Below are 23,831 nucleotides of genomic sequence, written 5' to 3' on the forward strand. Positions count from 1 at the left end.
CTTTCAACCAGTAAAATACATTTGACCTTCATCCATATACTTGTGTAGAACAGTAGAATGTTCCTTTCTGTTGCTGAATAATATTCAATTATATATAGATAGATAGATAGATAGATAGATAGATAGATAGATAGATAGTTTATTTATCAATTCAAGATTATTTCTTAAAGAATTTTTTCTTTTTTCAGTTTTAACTTTTGAAACATAGTCTCATTATGTAACCCAGACAAACCTGGAGCCTTGAATTCTGATTCTTCAGCCTCAGTCTCGCAAGTGCTGGGATTATAGATGTGCACTACCATTCCCTAAATACTTAAACAATTATTATGAGTGTTAAGTTGTCCTGAGACCAAATATTTCTGAAAACTTTATGTAAAATGTTCTCCTCCCAGAGCCCTTCTCTCCTTGTGATTTCATGGGCCAGTTCAATTTCAAACTTTTTTTAAAAAAAAATTTTATTTATTTATTTATTTGAGAGCGACAGACACAGAGAGAAAGACAGATAGAGGGAGACAGAGAGAATGGGCGCGCCAGGGCTTCCAGCCTCTGCAAACGAACTCCAGACGCGTGCGCCCCTTGTGCATCTGGCTAACGTGGGACCTGGGGAACCGAGCCTCGAACCGGGGTCCTTAGGCTTCACAGGCAAGCACTTAACCGCTAAGCCATCTCTCCAGCCCTTTTTTTAGTTTTTCAAGTTAGGGTCTCACTCTAGCTTGGGCTGACCTGGAATTCACTATGCAGTCTCAGGGTGGCCTTGAACTCATGGAAATCCTCCTACCTCTGCCTCCTGAGTGCTGGGATTAAAGGCATGTGCCACCATGCTAGGCTAAATTTCAAACTTTTTTTTTTCTTTTTTCGAGGTAGGGTCTCACTCTGGTCCAGGCTGACCTGGAATTCACTCTGTAGTCTCAGGGTGGCCTCGAACTCACGGCGATCCTCCTACCTCTGCCTCCCGAGTGCTGGGATTAAAGGCGTGCGCCACCACGCCTGGCTAAACTTTTTAAAAATGAGCAAGAGAGGTGGGGAAATAACTCAGTGGATAAAGCGCTTGTTGAGCAAGTATGAGTACCTGAGTTTGGATCCGCAGAACCCACATAAAGTCAGATGCAGAAGCACAAGCATATGTAATAATTGCAAGATGGGAGGTGTCGGCAGAAGAATTCTGGGAAGCTCATGGGCCAGCTAGCCTAGTGAATGTGGCAATAAATGAACATGCTTCCTCAAACAAAGTAGGAGGCAAGGATTGATATCCAAGTTTTCCTCTAGCCTCCACATACATTGTGGCACGCAAGTGACCACATTTACACACACGAACATGCACACATACACATTTGCACACAGATACACACCAAAAAATGAGATGACACCTGAAATTTTATTTATGTGATTAGGATCATAAAAATACTATTATTTAAGCTGTATGTGGTGGTACACACCTTAAATCCCAGCACTCAGGAGGCAGAAGTAGGAGAATCACTGTATGAGGCCAGCCTCAGACTACATAGTGAGTTCCAGGTCAGCTATGAAATCCTCCTCCCTCCCCGCTAAAAAAACTTACTATTTTTTGTTTTATAAAATAAACTTCAAAGGCCGGACGTGGTGGCTGACATCTTTAATCCCAGCACTTGGGAAGCAGAGGTAGGATGATCACCATGATTTCAAGGCCAATCTGAGACTATGTAGTGAAGTCCTGGTCAGTATGGCCTAGAGTGAGACCCTACCTTGAAAAAAACAAAATAAATAAATAAATAAACTTCAAACCCAACTATACAGAGAATAGAATGAAATTAGATAGTTCTTTACATGGAATAAACTTTAATATCAATAAAAGATTAGTCATTCCTTCACCCTTCCGGTCCTTCCTTCTAAAAATCTATGTCTTGGTGCACTGGAACCACTGACTCCACACCTCCTCTTCTTAGATCTTCATATTCATTTTTATCATTATGTTTGTTTATTTTTATTTATTTATTTGAGAATGACAGACATAGAGAAAGAGACAGAGAGGGAGAGAGAGAGAGAGAATGGGAACACCAGGGCCTCCAGCCACTGCAAACGACCTCAGGACGCATGCGCCCCCTTGTGCATCTGGCTTATGTGAGTCCTGGGGAACCGAGCCTTGTACTGATGTCCCTAGGTTTCACAGGCAAGCACTTAACCACTAAGCCATCTCTCTAGCCCCCATTTTTATCATTCTTTCTCCTTAGATATCTTTGTGGACCTTTCTCTTGCCCCTCCCACTCCACATATTTTTTCTATTACAAAATTCTTTTGTTTCTCTCTATTCTTCTCCCAGAGTCCTTCACTTTGTAATAAATCAACTGTTTCTTGTCTTAGTCCAATTCTATCACTTCTACGGATCACCTATCATATCGTAATCACAGTATTTAACTAGAATATAGTGATGAAAATGATTAAGGAAACAACACCTCCAGGAATTCACAGTCCAGTGGGGAAACTACAGCAAATACAACATAGAGGGAGAAGGGGGGAGGACAAAGATAACAAGGTGAGGCCCAAAATGCACTGTAACAAAACAAGAATGATGGGCTGAGGAGACAACTCAGTGGATAGTGCACTGGCTGCTCAAGCCTGAATACCCAAGTTTGATCCTCCCCAGACCCAATATTAAATTGGAAGCCACAGAAAGTTTCTGTATTCCCGGAACACTGACAGTAAGATGGGAGATAAAGACAGAAGAAATTCCTGGCTCACTGTAGCATAAGCACAGCAAAGAGTAACAGTAGGATGAGATTCAGAGAGAAACTGCCTCAAAATGAGATGAAAAGGCAAGAAAGCCAAAAAAAAAAAAAAAAAAAAAAAAGCTATCGTATGACCTCCACAGATGCATCATGGCACTCATATGCGCGCCCCCCCCCCCCAACACACATGCCAAGAATGGAAGCAGAAAAATCAGGAGAGATTGAGAGAGAGAGAATGGGCATGCCAGGGCTTCCAGCCACTGCAAACGAACTCCAGATGTGTGCACCCCCTTGTGCATCTGGTTAACGTGGGTCCTGGGGAATCGAGCCTCGAACCAGGGTCCTCAGGCTTCACAGGCAAGCACTTAACTGCTAAGCCATCTCTCCAGCCCAGCTCTGACATTTTTCCGCCCCCGAAAATTTCCCTGAGCCATGTTAGGTTCATTTTTGGTCTGCTTCAGTGATGAGGTGTTGGGGGCCTCTGGGTCTCTGGATATCTGATTTGGCAGGAGTTGATTTTTCTCTGTGTTGATCTCCTTCACCCTTGTGCTGGTACCTGGTTCACCAAGAAAACAGATTTTTTCGAATAGACGTAGATCCTAAGGAGAGAGCTACCCCATCATACCTCAACAGGGCCCCAGTTGAAGCCACTCACCACTTTTGACAAACACTAGCACTTAGGGTCTGACAGAAGAGAAAGAACCAATGAAAATGTAGTCCAAGAGCTAGAGGAAAACCCAGGGAAGCATTGTGTCACCGAGGCCAAAAGAAGTGTTTTTCAAAGGGTGGTTGCTGAGGTTACTGAATGCTGTGCAAAGGTGAGGGAAGCTAAGGCCTCAAAATTTTGGTGGCATAAGCACACTGGTGACAAAAACTTCTTAGTTTGGTGAAATATTTAGGTCGAAATCTCTCAAAGCCTACCTTTGCCACTGACCTTAACTCCTTCACTATTCTCAAAGTCCTCTTATCCCTACTTCGTTTCCTCTTCAATTATTCCTATTTCTCCTTCAAGACTTCTGCTTTGTTTTTCATCTCTTCTTTATACTTGGTAGCGTTTTTTTTTCTTTAGAGACAGAATCTCACCCAGTAGCCCAGGCTACCATGGAACTCAATATGTAGACTAGACTTGCCTCAAATTCATTGGTTCAGACTCCTGAGTGCTAGGATTATAGGCATGTGTCACTATGCCTAGCTAAGCTCCTTTTATCTTTTGATACAAGGTTTCACTAACCCAAGCTGACCTCAAACTAGTTAATTAGATGAGGCTGGTCTTGAACTCTTGTTGATCCTCCTGCCTCTACCTTCCAAATGCTAAAATTAGAGTTATGTGTTACTACCCTGGTTTTATGCAGTGCTGGTGATCAAACACAGGGCTTCATGCATGCTACGCAAGCACTCTACCAACTGAGCTACATCCCTAGCCCTAGACTCCTCTTCCCATAACATCTCTTCCATCTCCTTTAAGATGTTACTTTAAATAGACCACAGATTTTCTTTCTTGGAGATGGGTCTCTCACCTCTTCTACTATTCCTCTTCCATCACCTTCTAGGCCACTATTGTGCTCACTTTACTCACTCCTCTCCTTAAACACATACTACTTTTCTCAGACTGCTCCTTTTTCCACTCTTCTTTCAGGCTCTTCTCCATCCACTATGTATGTTGGCTGGGACTCAGCAGGAGGTCTTAATAGAATGATTGCCAAGGCTCCTCCCAGACTCAACACCAAGGAGTTATACACATTGGCATGGTTCCACCAGGATCTGACAGTGCCAAGCTGCATGAAGAACCATTGTTAGAACCTAGTCCTTGAGTACTTGCCAAGATGGTAACCACATCCTGCCAACACAGTACTCTCATCCTCCCCTGGCACCTACCTGTAAGATGCTGCTTTTTCCTATCACCAATTGCACAGAATCACTGATAATGTGCCCCTCCACTACAAATCAAACATCTTTGTCTAAGTCTCAAAACACTTGCAGATTCATGAGCCTAGCCTTGGGGAGTTGGCTGGGTGAAGTCTGACAAAAGAAGATGAAAAGTCTTGCACAAGGTCACAAAGCTGGTTAGAGGATAAGCCAGTTTGTTATTCACCCTGTCCACACATCCTTGCTTGCTTAAATGCCCAACGAGTCCGGAGGCTTGAATTCAGTCCTGGATATCCTTAGCCTGCCCCAGCCTGTCAAGTGGGGAGTATCATGAAGAGACTCCTATGCAAGAGTACTGCTGGGGATCACTACTCCCATTCATGCCCATAAGGGCCACCTGAGGAAGGAGGATGATTTCTGATTTGCTTCATTGAATTCACCCCAGGCAACCAGTCTGTTTTCTCTGGCATTGGTCAAGGAAGGGAGTCAGCCAGGATGAATAAATGTCAAATACCAAATATGGCCAGAGTTAGAACTCCGACCTTCTAATATTTACATTAACTCAGTGAGATCCTATGTATGAAAACCCTCAACACCACACTTACAAAGTGTTCACTGAATAGTGGCCACTGGCCTTTGCACTTCTACATGGGATTCCTTGGGAAGCTCACTTGAAAATTTATTCAATTATCCATATAGATGCTAGATATAACTATTAATGCTTAACTTGAGATGCTAAATAATTCATTCTTTCATCTAATTAGGCTTAAGTTCCAACCATGGGAATAGTAAAAGCTATTTTAGTTATGAAACATGTTGAACTAGCCACTATAGCATGAATGATCTTTGACCTAGCAATTCCAGACCTAGGAATGGGATTTTATGCAAAGATGAGATTTTTAATAGCAAAAATGGAAATAACAAGATGTACATTAATGGCTAAAGGAATAAATTTATATGATGGAATATAGTGCAGCCATAAGAGAATGATATAGCTCTGTCTTTCAGTTGACATGGGAACAGGTGTTTTTTTTTATGTTATAGAGGGTGTAGATATAGTGTGATTCAATTTTATAAGAGGTATTTATATTAATGCATTCTGAAATAAATCAAGATGTTAGTAGTGATTATGTCTAGCTGGTAGCATTATGAGGACCTTCATTTTCTTCTTTATACTTTATTCTCTAAATTGTTTTTTTTCAATAGCATCTAGTATTTGTTATTCAGAAAACCCAGGAGCACCAGGCATCACAGCTCATGCCTATAAATCCTAGGACTTGGGAGGGTTGCTTCAAGCTTTAGACCAGTTTCTCACAAAGCTAAAAAAGAAAGAAACACACACACACACACACACACACATACACACACACATATATACATACATATACATATATATATACATATATATATATATATATATATATACATATATATGTGTGTATGTGTGTGTGTGTGTGTGTGTGTGTATATATGGAATTTATTTTCAACTTGGAGTGTAAACCCAGCCTCTGCATTGTCTGGAACTTCTTAGGGATAGAAATGACATATAGTACTGTTAGGTATGGTTAAAAAAAAGTACTGCTATTATGCCAGTCTCATCAGTCTTACCTTGAAGAAACTGCTTTGGACACAGGGACTGAACCTGTAACTACCCTGATAGGACAGAAGATGTTTTAAGGAGAAACACTTTTGCCCCTCCTTTCAGTCATCAGATTATTAAAAGAATGGACAGCCCCTCAAAATTAAAATTTCCCCAGGAATACTAGGGGAAGAGAAAGGCTAAAACCAGAGGAGGAAATTGCCTTGCAGCAAGAAGTTTCACATAGTTCTGACCACTTATGGAACCACCCTGCAGGGAAAGACCAGAAGAACTAAGACAATGATGGTCCACTGATAGTTGGGACTATATCTTGACCAGGGCTGCTTAATTTCACATACTTCTTATAGGCTACTGAAATCCTGAAGTGGTACCCCTGAAAATGGAATTTGAGATCACTGCCCCTTTATTTGGTTCTCTGCCCAATGTGTCCACATAGAATAAATCTTTCTCTGCTTCTCATTATTATTGTCTCTTTAATTCCTATATTGGGGATAGTAGCTGAACCTAACTTGATTGAGTTGCAAGGGTCCAGCTCTGATGAGAACAGCTTCAGCAACAAAACTATAGTACAAATGTTTGCCCTTGAGCCTCAGGATCAGACTTAGAGGTAGAGAAGGGAAGGAGCCCTGGGGCTGAGGCAGAATTACAGGGCTGCTTAGACCTAGCTCACCAGGGCTGTGTTTATGAGACTTACTTCTTGCTGGGCCTCAGGACTGAAAACCAGGAACACCTAATGGGCACAACAGAGCCCCCTTCTTCCCCCCTCCTCCTCAAAGCAGGAATGTTCTGAATTCCTCCTCCTTGGGCCAATCCCCCTTCACCCAAGGTTTCCCCAGGGCTCAAGGAGGTCACCACACAAAAGCCCAGCTGGAGATTTTTCCAGAGAAACACAAAACCCACCAAACCATTTTTTAAGTGCCTCAATCTTTCTCAGTCTCCACAGGGTTTAATTCTCATCTGTAATAAGGCATAAGGTGGATTTTGCAAAGCCATTGCTAGGAATTAGAAATCCCTTATCACCTCAGCCTATGGCTCCTTGTATCTGGCTTGCCTTTCTCAGGACCCCACCCCATCTCTCAGGAGGCATCTTCTCTGCAGAGGCTCTACGAAAGAACAGCTCTGTAAGTATCTGGACCCAGATCCAGTTGTTGCTCTATATATTCACCTAGGTGGGGCTTTACCTGTCTGGCTGCTGTCATTTGAGCCCATGGTGGAATCAGGTTGGGTATATGGCGTTTCTGAGTGAAGATTGTCAGTGGGTGCTGGGTTAGTGAAATGGGCTTCCTTGAAGCTGCCACAAATGTTCCTGTCTTTGCAAATTCAGGACAAGAAGGGGCATTCTTCAAAACTGATCTCTTGGCAGAAAAGAACTGGGGCAAATAAGGAAAGAAATGAGCTAGTTATACTCCTCACATTGAGGGGGACAGGGGATGAGAAGGACCGTAATTCCCAAAGCCCTTCTCAGCATGCAGGCTCAGGGAATCAGCAGAGAATGGGTTCCTATGTGAAAGTATGAAGTTTTCCCCTCAAGCTCACTGCTCTGCAAGCCTCCCATTACAAATTCCTTGGTTGATTTAGGCATTATTATCTTCAAGTGTTTTTTCTTGAAAATGGGGTTGAAACCCAGGCATTCACTACCCCTATAACTGGCAAGATGAAAGCTGATGTTGGCTTTCTAAATTCTGCTTTTCTGTATTTTCCAGTGCTTTAAAGTTATGCATGCTTTACTTTGATAATGAGGATTAAAAAAAAAAAAAACTTCTTTTTAAAACAATTAGAAAACCTCTCAATCCATTTGCAATCCCCTGAGGTGCCATCAATCAACTGATGCAGAAGAAAAGGTGTAGTGCTCCAAGGATAGACTTTACAGAAAATAGGGTCTCAACAAAAATCTTTGCCACATATAAGAATCCTTGGAAGCTTGGTTGGGGTTTAGACAGAAACAAGTGTCTCTGATTTCCCTAAAATGCTGTGGGATCAAGAGACAGAGAAATGAGGGTGACTGGCTTCCATCAGACTGGGAAGGCTACAGTAGGTCCTACCTTGAGCCTGAGAATCACAATGTTCCTGTTCCACTCACTCTTTTAAGGTTGTCTTCAAAGGAGGAGAACTGTGCACAATAATGGGAATGTTATCAGGACAAGTGCCCAGGTGAGAAGGAGTTAAGTGAGGAGCTGCTGTCAGTCTTGAGCCTCCTAATCCTCTCTTGCAGTTCCAATCCCTCCCCTACAGAAGATTAGGAAAGGATCCTGAGTGGAACTTTCTTGCCCAGCCTTTGGGCCATGGAATATGTTGGCCTCATTCCCAGAAGTCAGACTCAGTTGGTAAAACCCAGAGTTCTCTAAACCCCAAAGCAGGCAATACCTGGCTTCTAGGAGAATCCTTCAAAGAGAGGCTTCTTTTCACTCCATTTGCTTCTAATAGCAGTTTTACAGTCCTCCAATAACTTATTTGAGACTTAGAAACTTAGGGATGAGCAAACCAGGGGCTACAAAAGTTAGGTAACTCCTTCAACATGTTTCCATAAAGGACTAAGAGTAGAAACTAGACATTAATTCAGTTCCCTTTAACTAAATAGTGTTTGACCTCATTGCTACTGCTCATCAAACAAAATCAGAATCTATCCTGGCACACTACCCAGTCCCTGGATCCTTTGCCTACTTTTCTTCTTGATGCTGGCTGAAAGTAAACTTCTATGGACCCATTTCTCTCATGTCACTAGGCTCTGACAGTGGACTGTTTCTCTGCTCAGCTATGCCAATTTACTCTTTAAAGGTTCTGAGCCTAGACAGGCATGGTAATGCACACCTTTAATCCCAACACTCAGTAGGTAAACAATAGGTGGATTGCATTGCTGTGAGTTCGAGGCTAGCCTGGGACTATCAAATGAGTGTCAGGTGAGCCTGGGTTAGAGTGAATCCTTACCTCTAAAAAAAAGGATTCTGAGCCTAAATTAGGACATTTTCTTAACTCTGCCCTCCTTGTGCTTTCCTCCTTTCTCTTACCAAGTCAGGCCTATCTCTGAGGAGAGTTTCTTCTTTTGGAGGTACTTAAGTTGATTCATTCTCATGGGCAACTCAGGCTTCACTCTGCTTTTGTTTGTTTGTTTTGTTTTGTTTTGTCTTGAGAGTTTCACTAGTTAGTGAGACTGACCTGGAATTCCCCTATGTAGCTCAGGTTGGCCTCCTCTTGCCCTTGCATTCTTAGTGCTGCCATCACAAACATGCACCACTATCCAGCATGGGCTTAGTTCTGCTGCCATCACATGAAGCTTGAAGCCAAAACCTGCTTTGCTAAGAGCCAGGAGGTCTTCCTCTTAAAAATGACAGAGTAGTGTATCGCCTTTCATTGAAAGCACAGGTATAGACTGAAGGTATTACAGAAAGATATTTAACCCTGGGGTATAAGTAGAGCCCAAGCACAGTTTCAAGGAAAGAATCGATACTAAAGGATGACAAGCACTATCCAAGCAAATGATGGATTGTCAGAGCTTGGAGACAGACGGAGATTCAGAGAAATAGAAGTGCTCCGGTACAGCTACACTGTGTATGTGTGTGTGTAGATATATATAAGGCATAGTATTGGAGGTAAATGGAGAGAGATAAGTCTGCAAAGAAAAGCATAAGGTCAGACAATAGAGGTTGTTTTTTTTTTTTTTTTTTTTTTCTAGTTTCCTAGGATAGGGAGGTTGAACTTCATTCTGAAAGGAATGAAAAGCTCCCGATGTCTTTTAAGCATGACAAAGGGTAAGGTAACAGTTCTGATTTGAGTTATACCTTAGAAAATCCTTAATGACTAGATGGATAATTGATTACAGGGCCAGGGCTAAATGGAAATTAGAGAAATCAGTTTGAAGCACCTATGTGATTTCCAAATGGACAAGCTATGCCGGTTTTGTAGTCTTAATTAATGTTTGGGCAGTGGAGATAGATATAAGTAGATAGATTCATGATTTACTTTGAAGGTAGATCTGACAGGACTTCATAATAATTACATGTTAAGAAAAGGTGAAGAAGTTGGGTGCATGCACCCAATTCCAACATTTGGAAGGCTGAGACAGAAAATTGGCATAAGTTCAAGGCCAGCCTGGGGTGATGTAGACAAACCCTGTCTCAAGAAGGAAAAAAGAAAACTATAGGAATCAACTGTTACTGGTTTAGGTTATTGGATGGTTGGTGATTCTATTGAGATAGGGCATATTATATGCTCAGTAGTTTGGGAGTAGAGAGAGAAGACAGTACGCTTTAGTTTTGCAAAAATTGAGTTTGAGTTTCCATGAGCACATTTAGGTGAGGTCATTCCAAATACAATTGAATAGACACACACACACACACACAGAGAGAGAGAGAGAGAGAGAGAGAGAGAGAGAGAGAGAGAGAGGGAGAGAGAGAAGAGAAGAGAACAGAGGTATTTAAGAGTCATGTACAGACTAAGGCAGGAGTATTGCTGTGAGTTTGAGGCCAGCCTGTGCTTCATACCTAGTATCAGGTCAGGTAGGGCTATGTAGCAAGACTCTGTATCCAAAACCAAAATCATTGTCATAGAGATAGAATGAATAACTATGATGAAGGAATAGGATGAGAACAAGAATAGAAATTGTGTGTGTGTGTGTGTGTGTGTGTGTATATATATATATATATATATATATATATGTATATATATATATATATATATATATATATATATATATATATATATATATATATATATATATATATATATCTGGGAGTGATGGCACATGCCTTTAATCCCAGCACTAAGGAGGCAGAGGTAAGAGGATCACTGCGAGTTTGATGACATCCTGGGGCTAGTAAGATCTAGATCAGTCTTGGTTAGGTGAAACTGTACTTTGAAAACAAATAAATAAAAAGAACAAGAAAGCAATCTAGATGAAACTGCAGGAAATAATATGATTTTCATAAAGATCAGAAGAAAAGTAATTTATGAAATGGCCTAGAAGAGTCATTCTGAGGAGTAAAAGAAAATAAAAAAAAACTGGGAGTGATATTACAGAAAACAGGAAGGTGATTCTCTGAAGGAGAGAGATATGATCATTAGATATTGGAACAAGGAAATCATTAGCCTTGATGAGAGCACTCTCAGTTGAGGGCAAATGGAAGCAGGAATGTCTGGAGCTGAGAATTGAGTGAGAAGGTGGAGAAAGACAGACGTCAGTATTAAATGCTAGTTTAAGAGTGTTGGCTATAAAAAGTGTGATCAGGATAGATGGCAATAGCTGCATAAGGAGCAGGGAGGGAAAGAGGGAAGGGAGGGAAGGAAGGAGGAAGGAAGCTTAGAAGAGAGGGGGAAACAATATTGAGTTTATCAACATTCCATCACCAAGAATGGAGGAGGCTATGAGGTACCCATCCCTCCTGGAGGAATTACTGGCAGTTAGTTGCTGGGGGAGCAGGAGACATTATTTTCAGTGGTGTATAGCCACTAGTAAGTTGCATATGATCTGGTGAATCATGCCACACGCAGACAAGCCTAATTAAACTCAGTGGGTCAAACAAATACACAAAAAGACCTCAAAATAGAAGAGAGACTAATTGGGAAAATGAAGGGTTTGGTGGAAGGTGAAAGGGGGGAGGTCAAGAGAAGGTATGGAAGGGGATTATTATCAAAGTATATTATATACATGCATAAAAGCTGTCAATAAGGAAGAGTGGGGAATATTTGCAGGATTCACCAGGAGGATGCTTATCAGGCCTCACCAATATGTACAATCAAGATCTGGATAAGCATAATTGTGCCCAGGTTAGCAAGGAGCAAACCAGCGTCAAGAAAGGAGTTGCTCCATGTCACAACTGATAAGAGCTCATTAAATATTTTATTGGCTCCTTATCAGTATTGCTTTGCATCAACCTTGGCATCACTGTATCCCGTACAGATGAATAGCACTAACTGTAAGTCATTGTCAGGTCCTGCAGTAAAACAACAAAAGTTTAATGTATGTGTTTTTCACCTTCAAATTATTTTGAATTAACTGAAAAAGCAAGATAAGCAACAAATGAATGTATGTGTCTCTGTGCCTGTTTTTCCATCTTCCCTACACTATTTACTCCTTCCTCTGATCCCCTTTATCTCAATCCTCTTTTCTCATCTGGGTGGAATTTTGGTAATCCTTATACTGCAATGCTCGCTGACTCATTTAGGAAGTATATTTTATAGTCACATGGGGCCCCTCAAACCTCTTAACTACTTTTGTTCATTCACTGAAAAGATATTTTTACAAACTTTTAAAAAGATTTATTTATATATTTAAGAGAGAGAATGGCACACCAGGACCTCTAGCCACTGCCAACGAACTCCTGAAGCATGTGCCCACCCTGTGCTGTATGTGGGTACTGGGGAGTCAAACCTGGGTCCTTTGGCTTTGCAGGCAAGCTCCTTAAGTGATAAGCCATCTTTCTAGCCCCCCCCCAAGATATTTTTGAGCTAGGTGCAGGCCTATAATCCCAGTATTTGCAAGGCTGAGGCAGGAGTTTGAGGACAACCTGGGCTATATAGTAAGTCCCAGGTTATCCAGGGCTACATGAAAAGAATCTGCCTCAAAAAAAGGAGGCAGAGGTAAGAGGATCACTATGAGTTTAAGGCCAGCATGGGCCTACAGAATGACTTCTATGTCATCCTAGACAAGAGTGACACCCTACTTTGAAAAAATAAAATTTAAAAAGAAAAAGAAAAAAAACAGGAAAGGAAAACTTTGAACAGTTATTCTGGATAAAACACTGTGCAAGACAAATGAGACACAGAAATAAGTAAGATACCATTCCTCCCCTCAAGCAACTCACAGACTGGTAGAGACAAATGACTTTAAATAGGGAAGTATAAGATAGTGTTCAATGTATACTACTACCTCAGTTTCCTCATCTTCTATACAGCAGGAAGTATTGGTATCTATAATAAAAGTGATAATTACATGAATTTACACATGTAAAGTGCTTGTAATGGCACCATAAGAAACACTGCATAACCAGGCATAGTAGTACATGCATATAATCCCAGCACTTGGAGAGCTAAGGAAGATCAGAGCTGTAGAAATGGCTCAGCAGTTAAGGCACTTGCTTGCAAAGCCTAAGGACTGGATTTTGATTCCCCAGTACCCACATAAAGCCAGATGCACAAGGTGGCACATGCATCTGAAGTTCATAAGTGTTGCTAATATCAAAATTGAAGGAAGAGGGCTGGAGAGTTGGCTTAGCGGTTAAGCACTTGCCTTTGAAGCCTAAGGACCTTGGTTTGAGGCTCGATTCCCCAGGACCCACGTTAGCCAGATGCACAAGGGGCGCACGCGTCTGGAGTTCATTTGCAGTGGCTGGAGGCCCTGGCAAGCCCATTCTCTCTCTTGCTCTCTGCCTCTTTCTCTCTCTCTCTCCCTGTCGCTCTCAAATAAATAAATAAAAATAAATAAAAAAATAATAAAAGCGTGTGCCACCAGGCCTGGCCTACAAAAGAAAATTGAAGGAAGATATTATAAGAATATAGAAGAGGGGGACTGGGAAGATGTCTCAATGGTAAAAGGCACTTTATTGCAAAGCCTGACTTTCTTCATTCAATCCCCAAGCCACCCTTGTAAGCTAGATGCCAAAAGTGGCACCTATGTCTTGTATTCATTTGCAGCATCAAGAGACACTGGGATACACACACACACACACACACACACACAGAGAGAGAGAGAGAGAGAGAGAGAGAGAGAGAGAGAGAGAGAGATATCAATAAATAAAAATTTAAAAAGAATATAGAAGTGGGACAATTGGCCAAGGCTAGAATAAGAGATACCTAAGCTAAGTCCTAAAGAATAAGAAAGCAGCACACAGAAGAATGCAGGACATTCCTCACAGAACAGCCTGTGCTCACATTTCAAATACAAACACTACATGACATGATTGAGGAGTTGAGTGAGAGTAATTTATTTAGCCAAGAGTATAGCGTAGGAGCAGGTGTACAGCAAGAGCTGAAACTTGGAAAGTCATGGAGTACAAATAAGTTTGGACTTTATCCTTTGGCTAAAAGCTTCCTATTGGAATGTCTTATTTAGAGTAGTCCCTTGATCAGATTAATGTGTTAAAAGATCACCATGGCAACAAGGTGGAGAATGAATTGGAGAAGGCAAGATTGAAAGTAAGATTACTTAGGAAACTGTTGTTTTCCTTGGGAGAGAGAATGATCAGGCAGTGGAAATGAAAAAGAGAAGTCCTGGATTTAGGGGATATACAAGAGGTAGAACTACTAGGACATTCTGATTCTAGGATGCAAGGGATAAGCAGAAGGGTGTCAACTATCACTCTGGGGGCTTTGGTCTTATAGGAGTGGATGGAGAAGAGAACTCAAGGAGAGTCACAAAGGGGTAGGTCGTATATCTTCCTTTGGATATGTCAATTCTGAGGTATCTATGCGATTTCAATGTTAAAAAAATATTTTTTAGTGCTGTAAACTGAAGGCAGTGTCCTGTGCTTGCAAAATCCCCAGTCCCTTCATATGAGAATTTTGACTAGAAGATTCCTCTGCCAGTCTGGAGAGTCACTACTGGAAATTTAGAGTTCTGAGTGCCAGTGAATGGGTAATAGATTACTATGGAGCAGGTGTGTTTGTTCAGAAATGGTGCTGAGAAAAGAATGGACTTCTGAGCAATGCTCACATTCAAGGAAGGAATAGGGAAAGAGTTATTTTGAAGATCAGGACGGAGTAGCCAAATTGTAGTGGGTTGACAAACTAGTGACCTTATGGGTCTTTTTGAAGATGTGGAAAAGGACTTAACCTTGACTTTTAGTGTCCTGAATCTTGGAAAGACGGATGAGTTCCTAAACACTGACATTCCAAAAGATTGGCTCACATGCTGGCCTCTATTCCAGAGCAACTTCTACTGCCCTTAACAGCTAAGCCAGGAACCTCCAGGACTTGGAACAGACTCTCTCCAGTCCTCCCATGTAAGCCAAAGCTAATGGTGGGAGCACATCAAGCGATTAGGGAGGAAATAACTAGTGTACTATATATATATATATATATGTATATATATATGCGCAGGAGCCTTTAGATGAGGCCACAGAGAGGGATCTAGGCAAAGCTAAGACCTGAATTCTCAGAGTATGGACAGATAGCTTTGTCATCCACCCCTATTTGGCCTGGAAATACATTTTTACCATAGGTGGGATGGCCCAGGGCTAAGTCACTACTATTTTGTCCCTTGGAGATTCAAGCTGTCTCTAACAAGCTGGAGTCCAAGGCCCTATTCTAGGACTTGTTCCTCCTGATCGAGTCCCCTGGAGTTTGGCCTCAGTCTGCAACTGAGGGGCCCTGTGGTGCCGTTGCTTGGCAATATGTTAAACAGCAGGCCCTGGAGATGAGTAGTGGAGTTAGCACAATCATCACAACTGCAGCTGCCACACTACCTTCTCGGAAAGCAGCCACCTGTCTGGCCCCTGCCTTTGTCTGACTGCCAACCTAAGGCATGTGCCTACGCAGGAGGTGATGACATTTTGGCTCCACTTTCAAAGTTTTTTTTTCCCCCTTTCTCATGTGTTATTTCTAAAGATAACAAAGGTCAAAAGGCATCCAGCGTTTTCTGGTTTCTCATAAGCGTCTGGTCAATATTTAATCTGGTTTATGGATTTTTTTAAGGTTTTCTAGATGCCTTCTTGAGCCTGCTTGTGGCCACCCACAGATACTTGTAAGAAAGACAGAAGTCAGCCTGGCAGAGACAACTGTGACATGAGGGATTAGAGGCTGGGATCCAAGAAGAGCTGCAACCAAAATACAAAGGAACAGGTCCTGAAGACACTTCTACTGAGAGGTCTACCATGGCATCCCTTGGCGTCCAACTCGTGGGCTACATCCTAGGCCTTCTGGGGCTGTTGGGCACAGTGATTGCCATGCTGCTTCCTAACTGGCGAACGAGTTCTTACGTTGGTGCCAGCATAGTGACGGCAGTTGGATTTTCCAAGGGTCTCTGGATGGAGTGTGCTACGCACAGCACAGGCATCACCCAGTGTGACATCTACAGCACCCTTTTAGGCCTACCCGCTGACATCCAGGCTGCCCAGGCTATGATGGTAACATCCAGTGCAATGTCCTCACTGGCCTGCATGATTTCTGTGGTGGGCATGAGATGCACAGTCTTCTGCCAGGAATCCCGAGCCAAGGACAGAGTGGCTGTAGTGGGAGGAGTTTTCTTCATCCTTGGAGGCCTCTTGGGCTTCATCCCAGTTGCTTGGAATCTTCATGGGATCCTGAGGGACTTCTACTCACCACTGGTGCCTGACAGCATGAAATATGAGATTGGAGAAGCACTTTACTTGGGCATTATTTCCTCCCTGTTCTCCCTGATAGCTGGAATCATCCTCTGCTTTTCCTGCTCATCCCAGGGAAATCGCACCAACTATTACGATGGCTACCAGGCCCAGCCTCTTGCCACTAGGAGCTCTCCAAGACCTGGTCAACAGCCTAAAGCCAAGAGTGAGTTCAACTCCTACAGCCTGACAGGGTATGTGTGAAGAACCAGGGGCCAGAGTTGGGGGGTGGCTGGATTGGTGCAAACTAGTGGGCAGCGCCCCCAGGGCTACAGATGAGGGACATTGCCACTGCATCATGTCAGCAGGTGCTGCTGAGGATAGACTGTCTTTGGCCATTGGATCAAGGGAAGGTAGAAATGAGAAACAGTGTGACAGCGTGCAGGTTGAATTGTCAAGGATATTCACCAAACCGGCCTTTCTATTTCCCTCACTTTGCTCCTCCCTTCCACTGTGTTCCCTGAGTCTTCAAGGTCAGACTCCTACTACTACTGCCACCTTTGGTTAAGCTCCAGAGGCTTCCTCCTGCCCCTTTGGTTTACCTGAGAATCCATCGTCAAGGCCATTAATCACATCCAACTGACTGATCCACTCTGTAATCAAAGACCCTCTTCCTTTGAATGAGGTTGACTTTTAACTCATGGCTGGGGGACAGGGAGGAGGAGTGGTGGCTTTTATGGACATGATTTTAACCTCCTTTTCAAAACAAGTTCCAAAGAAATGGACTGGTCAGTAACAGGACCTGGAGTCTCCATCCCACTCTTGATAAGACTGTAGAGTATCCAGACCAGTTTGCACAAGTAAAGGAAAGCCTTCTCATGGTATGCAGGGATCAGAAAGCAACTGGGTGCAGGATGGGAGAAAAGGAAGGCAAAGGGATCAAAATGGATCAGAATCATTTTACAGGGTACTTCCCAGAATTCCCTCACACTTGTGGATTTGAGATGGAGGCCCCAGCAAGAGGGAAGCACAAGGACTGAAGATAATATAAAGATGGTAAGCACAAGGCAGCCACACTCTGACACCACTGAGGACTGCCTGAGAGCTGCTGCTCCGAGTTCCAGTGAGGCCTCTGCCTCCCTCTGGGGCCCCTGACCTGGTATCCTATCTATACCACAAGGCTTGGGGCTTGGGGCCCCAGACAATGGTTTCTTTAAGAACAATAGCCAGTTTTTCTAGAACTACTTTTCCTTGGCTGGGGAATAAATATTATGGGAGCTGTGGGGGACTAAGAAATAATGTACTCTTTGACCCTGGCCAAGAAAAAAAAGAACCTTGGTATATAAGAAGCTGGTTGGATATACATGGTAGCTGCTGTGTGTTTCTACTGTTTCAGAGAGAAGCAGCCTCTCAGTCTGCAGACCTAATGGAAAATTAAACCCCTAGGGTCTATCCCCAGAGCACTACAGATCCTCTGAAAACCCACAGCACCAGATAGGTCCTTTGTCAATTTTCATTTATTCTCACCATCCATCAGGAGATAGTCCAGAGTGTACCCAGAAGCTCCAACATAAAACATCTATGCTTGAGGTGCTGTATCCATGATCTGAGCTATAGGTGAGCTGGTATCTGGGATTGTGATTGAGATGGGAGAATTGGAGGTTTCCAAGAAGACTCTTTCACTGCAAAATCTGAAGATGCTGCATTTCCCCTAGGGTAGGTACAAGTCATAAACCGGACACTTTTCCTCATCAGCTTAATATCACCAGCTTTTGAAGATATCTCGCATACCTTCCCAAATCACAGTGCCAGCAAGGGTGGTCCTCACAGGAATCCCTCGAACATGCCTTTCACATTTCCACCTTATTGCCCTTTCAAGATGCTTTATCAACCTGGAAGCCCTTTTCCCCGTGAAAAATCTACCCTATGCTTGGGGGGGAGGCTTGCTCAGCATCACGTCACCTCCTTCCCTGGGCCTTTTTGAGCACTCCTCTGTGTTTTTACCTCTCTCACCTCCAGCCTGCAATACATAAATTGCTTCTTGATGCTTATAATTCACAATTTTGATTGATACCCCTCCCCTTTATGTCGTGTGTGTGTGTGTGTGTGTGTGTGTGTGTGTGTGTGTGTTTTCAAAAGCTCACTGTAAATACCTGGAAGACATGTACTTGTCAGTATGTATACTATTTGTAACAGTGCTGGACACACACTAGGTGATCAATAAACACTTGTTGATTAATTGTTTTATTGATTAAAGTGGCCCTGACATGGCACATGTGACTGAAAAGAATTGGGTTAAAAGAAGGGGAGAGTAGAAGTGTCTGACTGTGTAGAGTGAATAGTACATTCTAGATTTGTGGGTAAAATAAGAACAACACTTTCACAAAGGAAATAAAGTTCTTCATCTTTCCCAGACTCCTCATTTTTTCAGAAAAAAGTTTCATTTGTGTTATGTACTAGATGGTTATGTGCTTATTATTTCATTCTCTGAACAACTGTTATACAGAAGGTAAAATGAATCTGATCATCTACATGGCAAATGGAAAAACTAAGACCCATAGAGGTAAAGAGATTCTCCCAAGGACACATAGCTGGTATTAATGCTCCTGTCTCCTGACTCTCAAAATAGGAATCATCAGATCCAACAATATTCACAGCCAATAGAAAAAAGCCTGCCAGAGCTTCAAGAAGATAACTTAGGGCAAGTATTGTAAGAATGAGTACATGAAGATTTTCTGAGTCTTCCATTAATGTGGTCTGGGAAAGTAGGGCTTCATTGAGTGCATCTTCTAGAAATGCCACTTCCTTCTACTGTCAACTGGCCAAGTTGGCTCACCTAGTTGTTCCACTAGGGGCAATGCTAAATTTATATTTGAATAATATGCAACACCTAAGTCCCAATTCCTCTAATCCTGGAGGTACAGAGGAATTGGAAGCCAATGGTTTGGCTTCACTGGGACAATAATGGGGCCCTATGAGATTCAGCTTAACCAGACCCTGAATCTAGGGGGCATCAACACATAGGAATTGGTTATTACAGTCATTTTTCACTTCTGACATGGATGTTTGGTTAGGTGAGAAGCCAGCATTCAAACCTATTTAGAGGAAAGGGCAAGGTGATGGAGGCCTTTTGGATAGAATCGTAACAGATTTGTCTCTAGTTTGGTATCAAGAACCCCTAGTATGTGATTTGGGGTCTCCTAGAGTCTGAAAGATGTTTTCTTGGATACCTCTGAATGGGCAGCTATCTGCCATGGCTCTGATGAACCAACACCTGGAAAACAAAGCACTTTTAGATCTACCAACCTCACTGCATCTTCTAAAACAGCACAATGTTTCTTTCACAGGAGACAAAATTAAGAACTAGTGGATTGAGTAAGGTCTCTAAAGTTACAGTGTCAGAACACAGAATCAGCTTGAAAACTTTCTCATGGTAATGCGGATATGGGATTCTGGTCTAAGAAGGTATTTGAGGACCTGCTGCTGCTCTTCAAACTCACATACATTCCCTTTCCCTGTCTGTGGTGGAATAGAAGGACACTTGGGAAAGTAGGCCTTTGTTGTTGGCTGAGTCTGGCCTAGAGCTTCCTATGACCTTTATTAATCTGGGAAGTTTCAATGAAGGAATTAGAAGTTCAGAAGAAAAATAACGAAACAAAAACAAAAACAAAATCAGGGCAGGACTGTTAAAGTGTCATTGATCTTTTTTTCTGATTGAGCAAGAAAAGCTTTGCTCTAAATAGTTTCCTAGAAATTTCTCAAGTCTAGGCTCAAGTAGAACAGTTTTCAATTCCCCAGTTGCCTTACACCATAAAGCGATTTAGATTAACCATAGACTAGGGTATAGTAAAAGCCGTTGTGTTTATGCCCTCACCTCATGGCTCTGACCCTTGCACAAGGAGAGATGTTTCTGGCCTCCTTCATTCCTCTGATATTCTAATGACTTGTGTTTTTCCGTCTTGCCTACCCAGTGACCCACTGTTATGTTATCATTAATGGAGGTGGGAAGGCTGATAGCTTCTTAGTAGAAAGGCAAACCCCAACGTTCTGAAACCTCATCCAGCCAAGCAGCTACTTGACCAGCCATTGAGCCACCCACACTAAGTGCACTTTTATTTTGTGGCAATGTGCTAAGAGCTTTGAGGGTAAATAATGCAAAATCTGTGCCTTGGAGAAGTTGACTGCTGATCTGTGTGGATAAGCCATGCACATATAATCACAGTACAAGACATAATAAAACAGTCCCTTAAGAGATGGGGAGAAAGTGACCTACAAGTGCCAGTGCTTCAGAAAACTATGTAAATCCCCTTAAATTCCAACCCATATGTAATGAGGACCTCACAATACTTGAGATGGGGTGGGGTGATTAAACAACTAATCCTTGCAACTGAACCACTATGGGACATTGAGAAAAGTGAACAGTGGTGCTGAGGAGTAAATAGGGATATAGCCCATAGCTAAGTCATTATCCTGTACTCTCATCTCCAAGGGGTTCTTATGAGAGGGAATGATCCTAGAGCTCAGCCTCATTTTTTCTTATCTCCTTACTTCTGGCAGTACTTTGAAAGTTCCTGGGGCAACAGAAGCAGTGCCCATCCAGCTATTTTGGGGCCTTTGACTTTGGACCAAAGAAACATAGGTGTGTGAAGAGGACAGGCTAGGGGCCCAGTGTTATAGGAAGACAAATGGGGCCTTACAGAGCCAACTGCTCCTTCTCACTTTACCCTGGGCTCATAGATAGTACAGAATTTGTCACTATAGCTATGCATTCTAGGACACAGAGGACCCAGGCTGAGTTCATGTATGTCCCTCCTCATCTGGTTGAAGCTTGGCCTTCGCCCAGCCTAGCCTCCTGGCCCAAGCGGCTCCTGGCTTTGATGAGAATTTGTTATCTCAAGAGGGAAAAAAGCTTCAAACAGGAAGTCCAGGAGGTTATCTCTCTCTCCTGCCCTTAGTAGTGGCTTACTATATGCTATGGTGTGATCACTGATAAAAGATTAACAGGCTGTTATCAGGTACAGTGACACAGAAACTATAATATGACCACCCCCTCTCCCACCTACAAAGTACCACTTTCCTGGGAATTGCACTTGGGAATTTCTAGTTGATTCTCAACTATAATTCTCTGCTCTAGGACTCATTGTTCCAGACAATAAGCAGGAGGATCATAGGGCTTGATGAAGCAGGAAACCACCATACAAAGGCACACATCATCAGGTCCCTTTTAGGAGACGGCTGGTGCTTTCTTTTAAATCCTCCAGAATGATACTTCCACCACTTCTCAAGTCAAGTCACCACCTAGGAGGGCTTTGGAGTTGTTTGTTAACACTCCTGATCTTGTAGAGAACACTTGAGATACTTTAAAAACTATAGCAGGGAGTATTACAAGATGGGACATTAGATGCTATGGAAAGCATACTAACAGCATTTTTACTATGATATTTGGCAAAGTTCTGTGGGAGTTGTTTTGAACAAAGGTCTGTCTCCACAGAAGTACAAAGAAAATTGTCCTTGATGCTTCTTTGCCTGCCAGCTTATGGAATTACTCAGTGGGTGAAAGAGAAATATCAGTATCCCCAACCAAAGAGATCTGATGATATTGTGAAGACACTATCCCTTTGGTTTAAAGGCACAGAAAGCCTTGATTTAAAAATAAGTGTATTTTTCTTGGAAAAGAAACACATTCAGCTACAGTCCAACCACTGACATTAGAACTTGCAATAATTTCTCAGTTTAGCTCTGAATAATGTGTTTGGTGCATTTTCAAAACCAGAACAGCAATGCAGAAAAAAAAAATAAACAAACAGATGAATTTGGGACACAGGAACCTTCTCTGAGTAACATATGCATTCTTCAATTACCTGATTCAGCAGCTTCAAAGATGGAGATGGTATAGAAATCAAGGAAAAGACAGATAGGATGAGAAAGTGGGTGTCATCCTCCTGTTGGCAATTCTAGTGGCATCGCCTGTGGTCAGTTTTATTCCTCAGAGTAAAATAGTAAGCCAGTATATTCTCAAGTGTCACTTTTTCACTCCCTAACAGACTTTGTCCAACTCTGCACTGTCTCGGGGTGGGAGGGAGGTTCAAAGGAGCCAGTGAGAACACTCCGGGCAGAGGCCAACAAGTCCAAGACCTCCCGGAGTGTAAGAATAAGATCCTAACGACTGTTTTGATATCAGGAAAGCTGCCAAGCAACAGCCCAAGTGAAAAACCCAGTCAAGAGGAAATGAATTTCCACGTTGTTCAGAGGGATGTTCGTTACACAAGTGAACGATTTCCTGATCATGAGGGCAGTTAAACATTTGTGTGGGATTGTGGACAGATCTTCCTTGGAAATTTCTAACAGTGTGGGCTGGCTTTAGCATTTTACTACCATAAGAAAGACTACTAGACTGATTCTATGGTGTAGATGGCAAAGAGCTAGGTATCTTGAGTCAAGGAAACCTAGGTTTTGATTTTGCTTTGCCATCTTAGGAAAGCCACTTCAATTCCCTACACTTATATTTCCTCATCTGTTAAAATGATGGGGGATATCTGTCTCTTCGTTTGGTCATGACAAATGGTTACCTGTGATCTAACTATGCTGGTGACCTGTGTCTTTGGTGCCAGGGGTAGATAACAAAGTATATTTTCTTTTCTTCTGTCTCCCTTTCTTTCTTCCTTCCTTCCTTCCTTCATCCTTCCCCACATTTTTCCTTTTCTTTCTTTTTTTTATTTTTGGTTTTACAAGGTTGGGTTTTCACTCTAGCCCAGGCTGACCTGGAATTCACCATGTAGTTTCAGGGTGGCTTCAAACTCATAGTGATACTCCTACTTCTTCCTCTTAAGTGCTGGGATTAAAGGTGTGCACCACCATCACACCCAGATCCTTTCCTTTTTTGAGACAGGGTATCAAGCTCAGGCTGCCCTCAAACTCCCTACCTTGCTGAAGATGACCCTGAACTTCTAATCATCTTGCCTTCAGTTCCTGAGTGCTGGGATTACAGGCATGAATCATAAAGCCTGGTTTATGCAGTATTGTGGATTTATGCCACGGCTTACTGCACACACCAAAAGCACTCTACCAACTGTGTTACACCCCAGTTTCAAAGTGTATTTTCTACCATGGATATGAATCTAATTCAGTAGGGGAATAGTCTTTCCCCAGGTCAAAATTTCTCAAGATTCTATACTAAAAGACCTTGGATGCACATCTGATCTTGAGATTCTATCAACAGAAACCAGAGGGAAAGCAGACTTGAGAAGCTGGAGAGGAAACGGATGGTGAAAATTCTTTTACTTTTATTCACATCTGTAAGAATCTGGGGTAGTAAAGAATCATGATTCACCAGGTCCATTGCTAGAGAAATGCTCAGTCTATTTCTCTAGTTCATTTCAGTCCTAGTAACTGCAAACTAGGGTTAACTTCCTAAACTTTTTTTTTTGTTGT

The 23,831-nt window shown here is 42.4% G+C and overlaps 1 protein-coding gene across 1 annotated transcript; it reads left to right on the forward strand.

Moving 5' to 3' along the window:
* Nucleotides 1–7,161: 7,161 nt before the first annotated feature.
* Nucleotides 7,162–18,815, forward strand: Cldn2 (claudin 2). Its single transcript, XM_045140021.1, has 2 exons — nt 7,162–7,289; nt 15,793–18,815. The coding sequence occupies exon 2, from the start codon at nt 15,972–15,974 to the stop codon at nt 16,662–16,664; it is 693 nt and encodes a 230-aa protein (XP_044995956.1). The 5' UTR covers nt 7,162–7,289; nt 15,793–15,971; the 3' UTR covers nt 16,665–18,815.
* The last annotated feature ends 5,016 nt before the right edge of the window (nt 18,816–23,831 follow it).

The sequence above is a fragment of the Jaculus jaculus genome, chromosome X, assembly GCF_020740685.1.
Source record: "Jaculus jaculus isolate mJacJac1 chromosome X, mJacJac1.mat.Y.cur, whole genome shotgun sequence".
NCBI lineage: Eukaryota > Metazoa > Chordata > Mammalia > Rodentia > Dipodidae > Jaculus > Jaculus jaculus.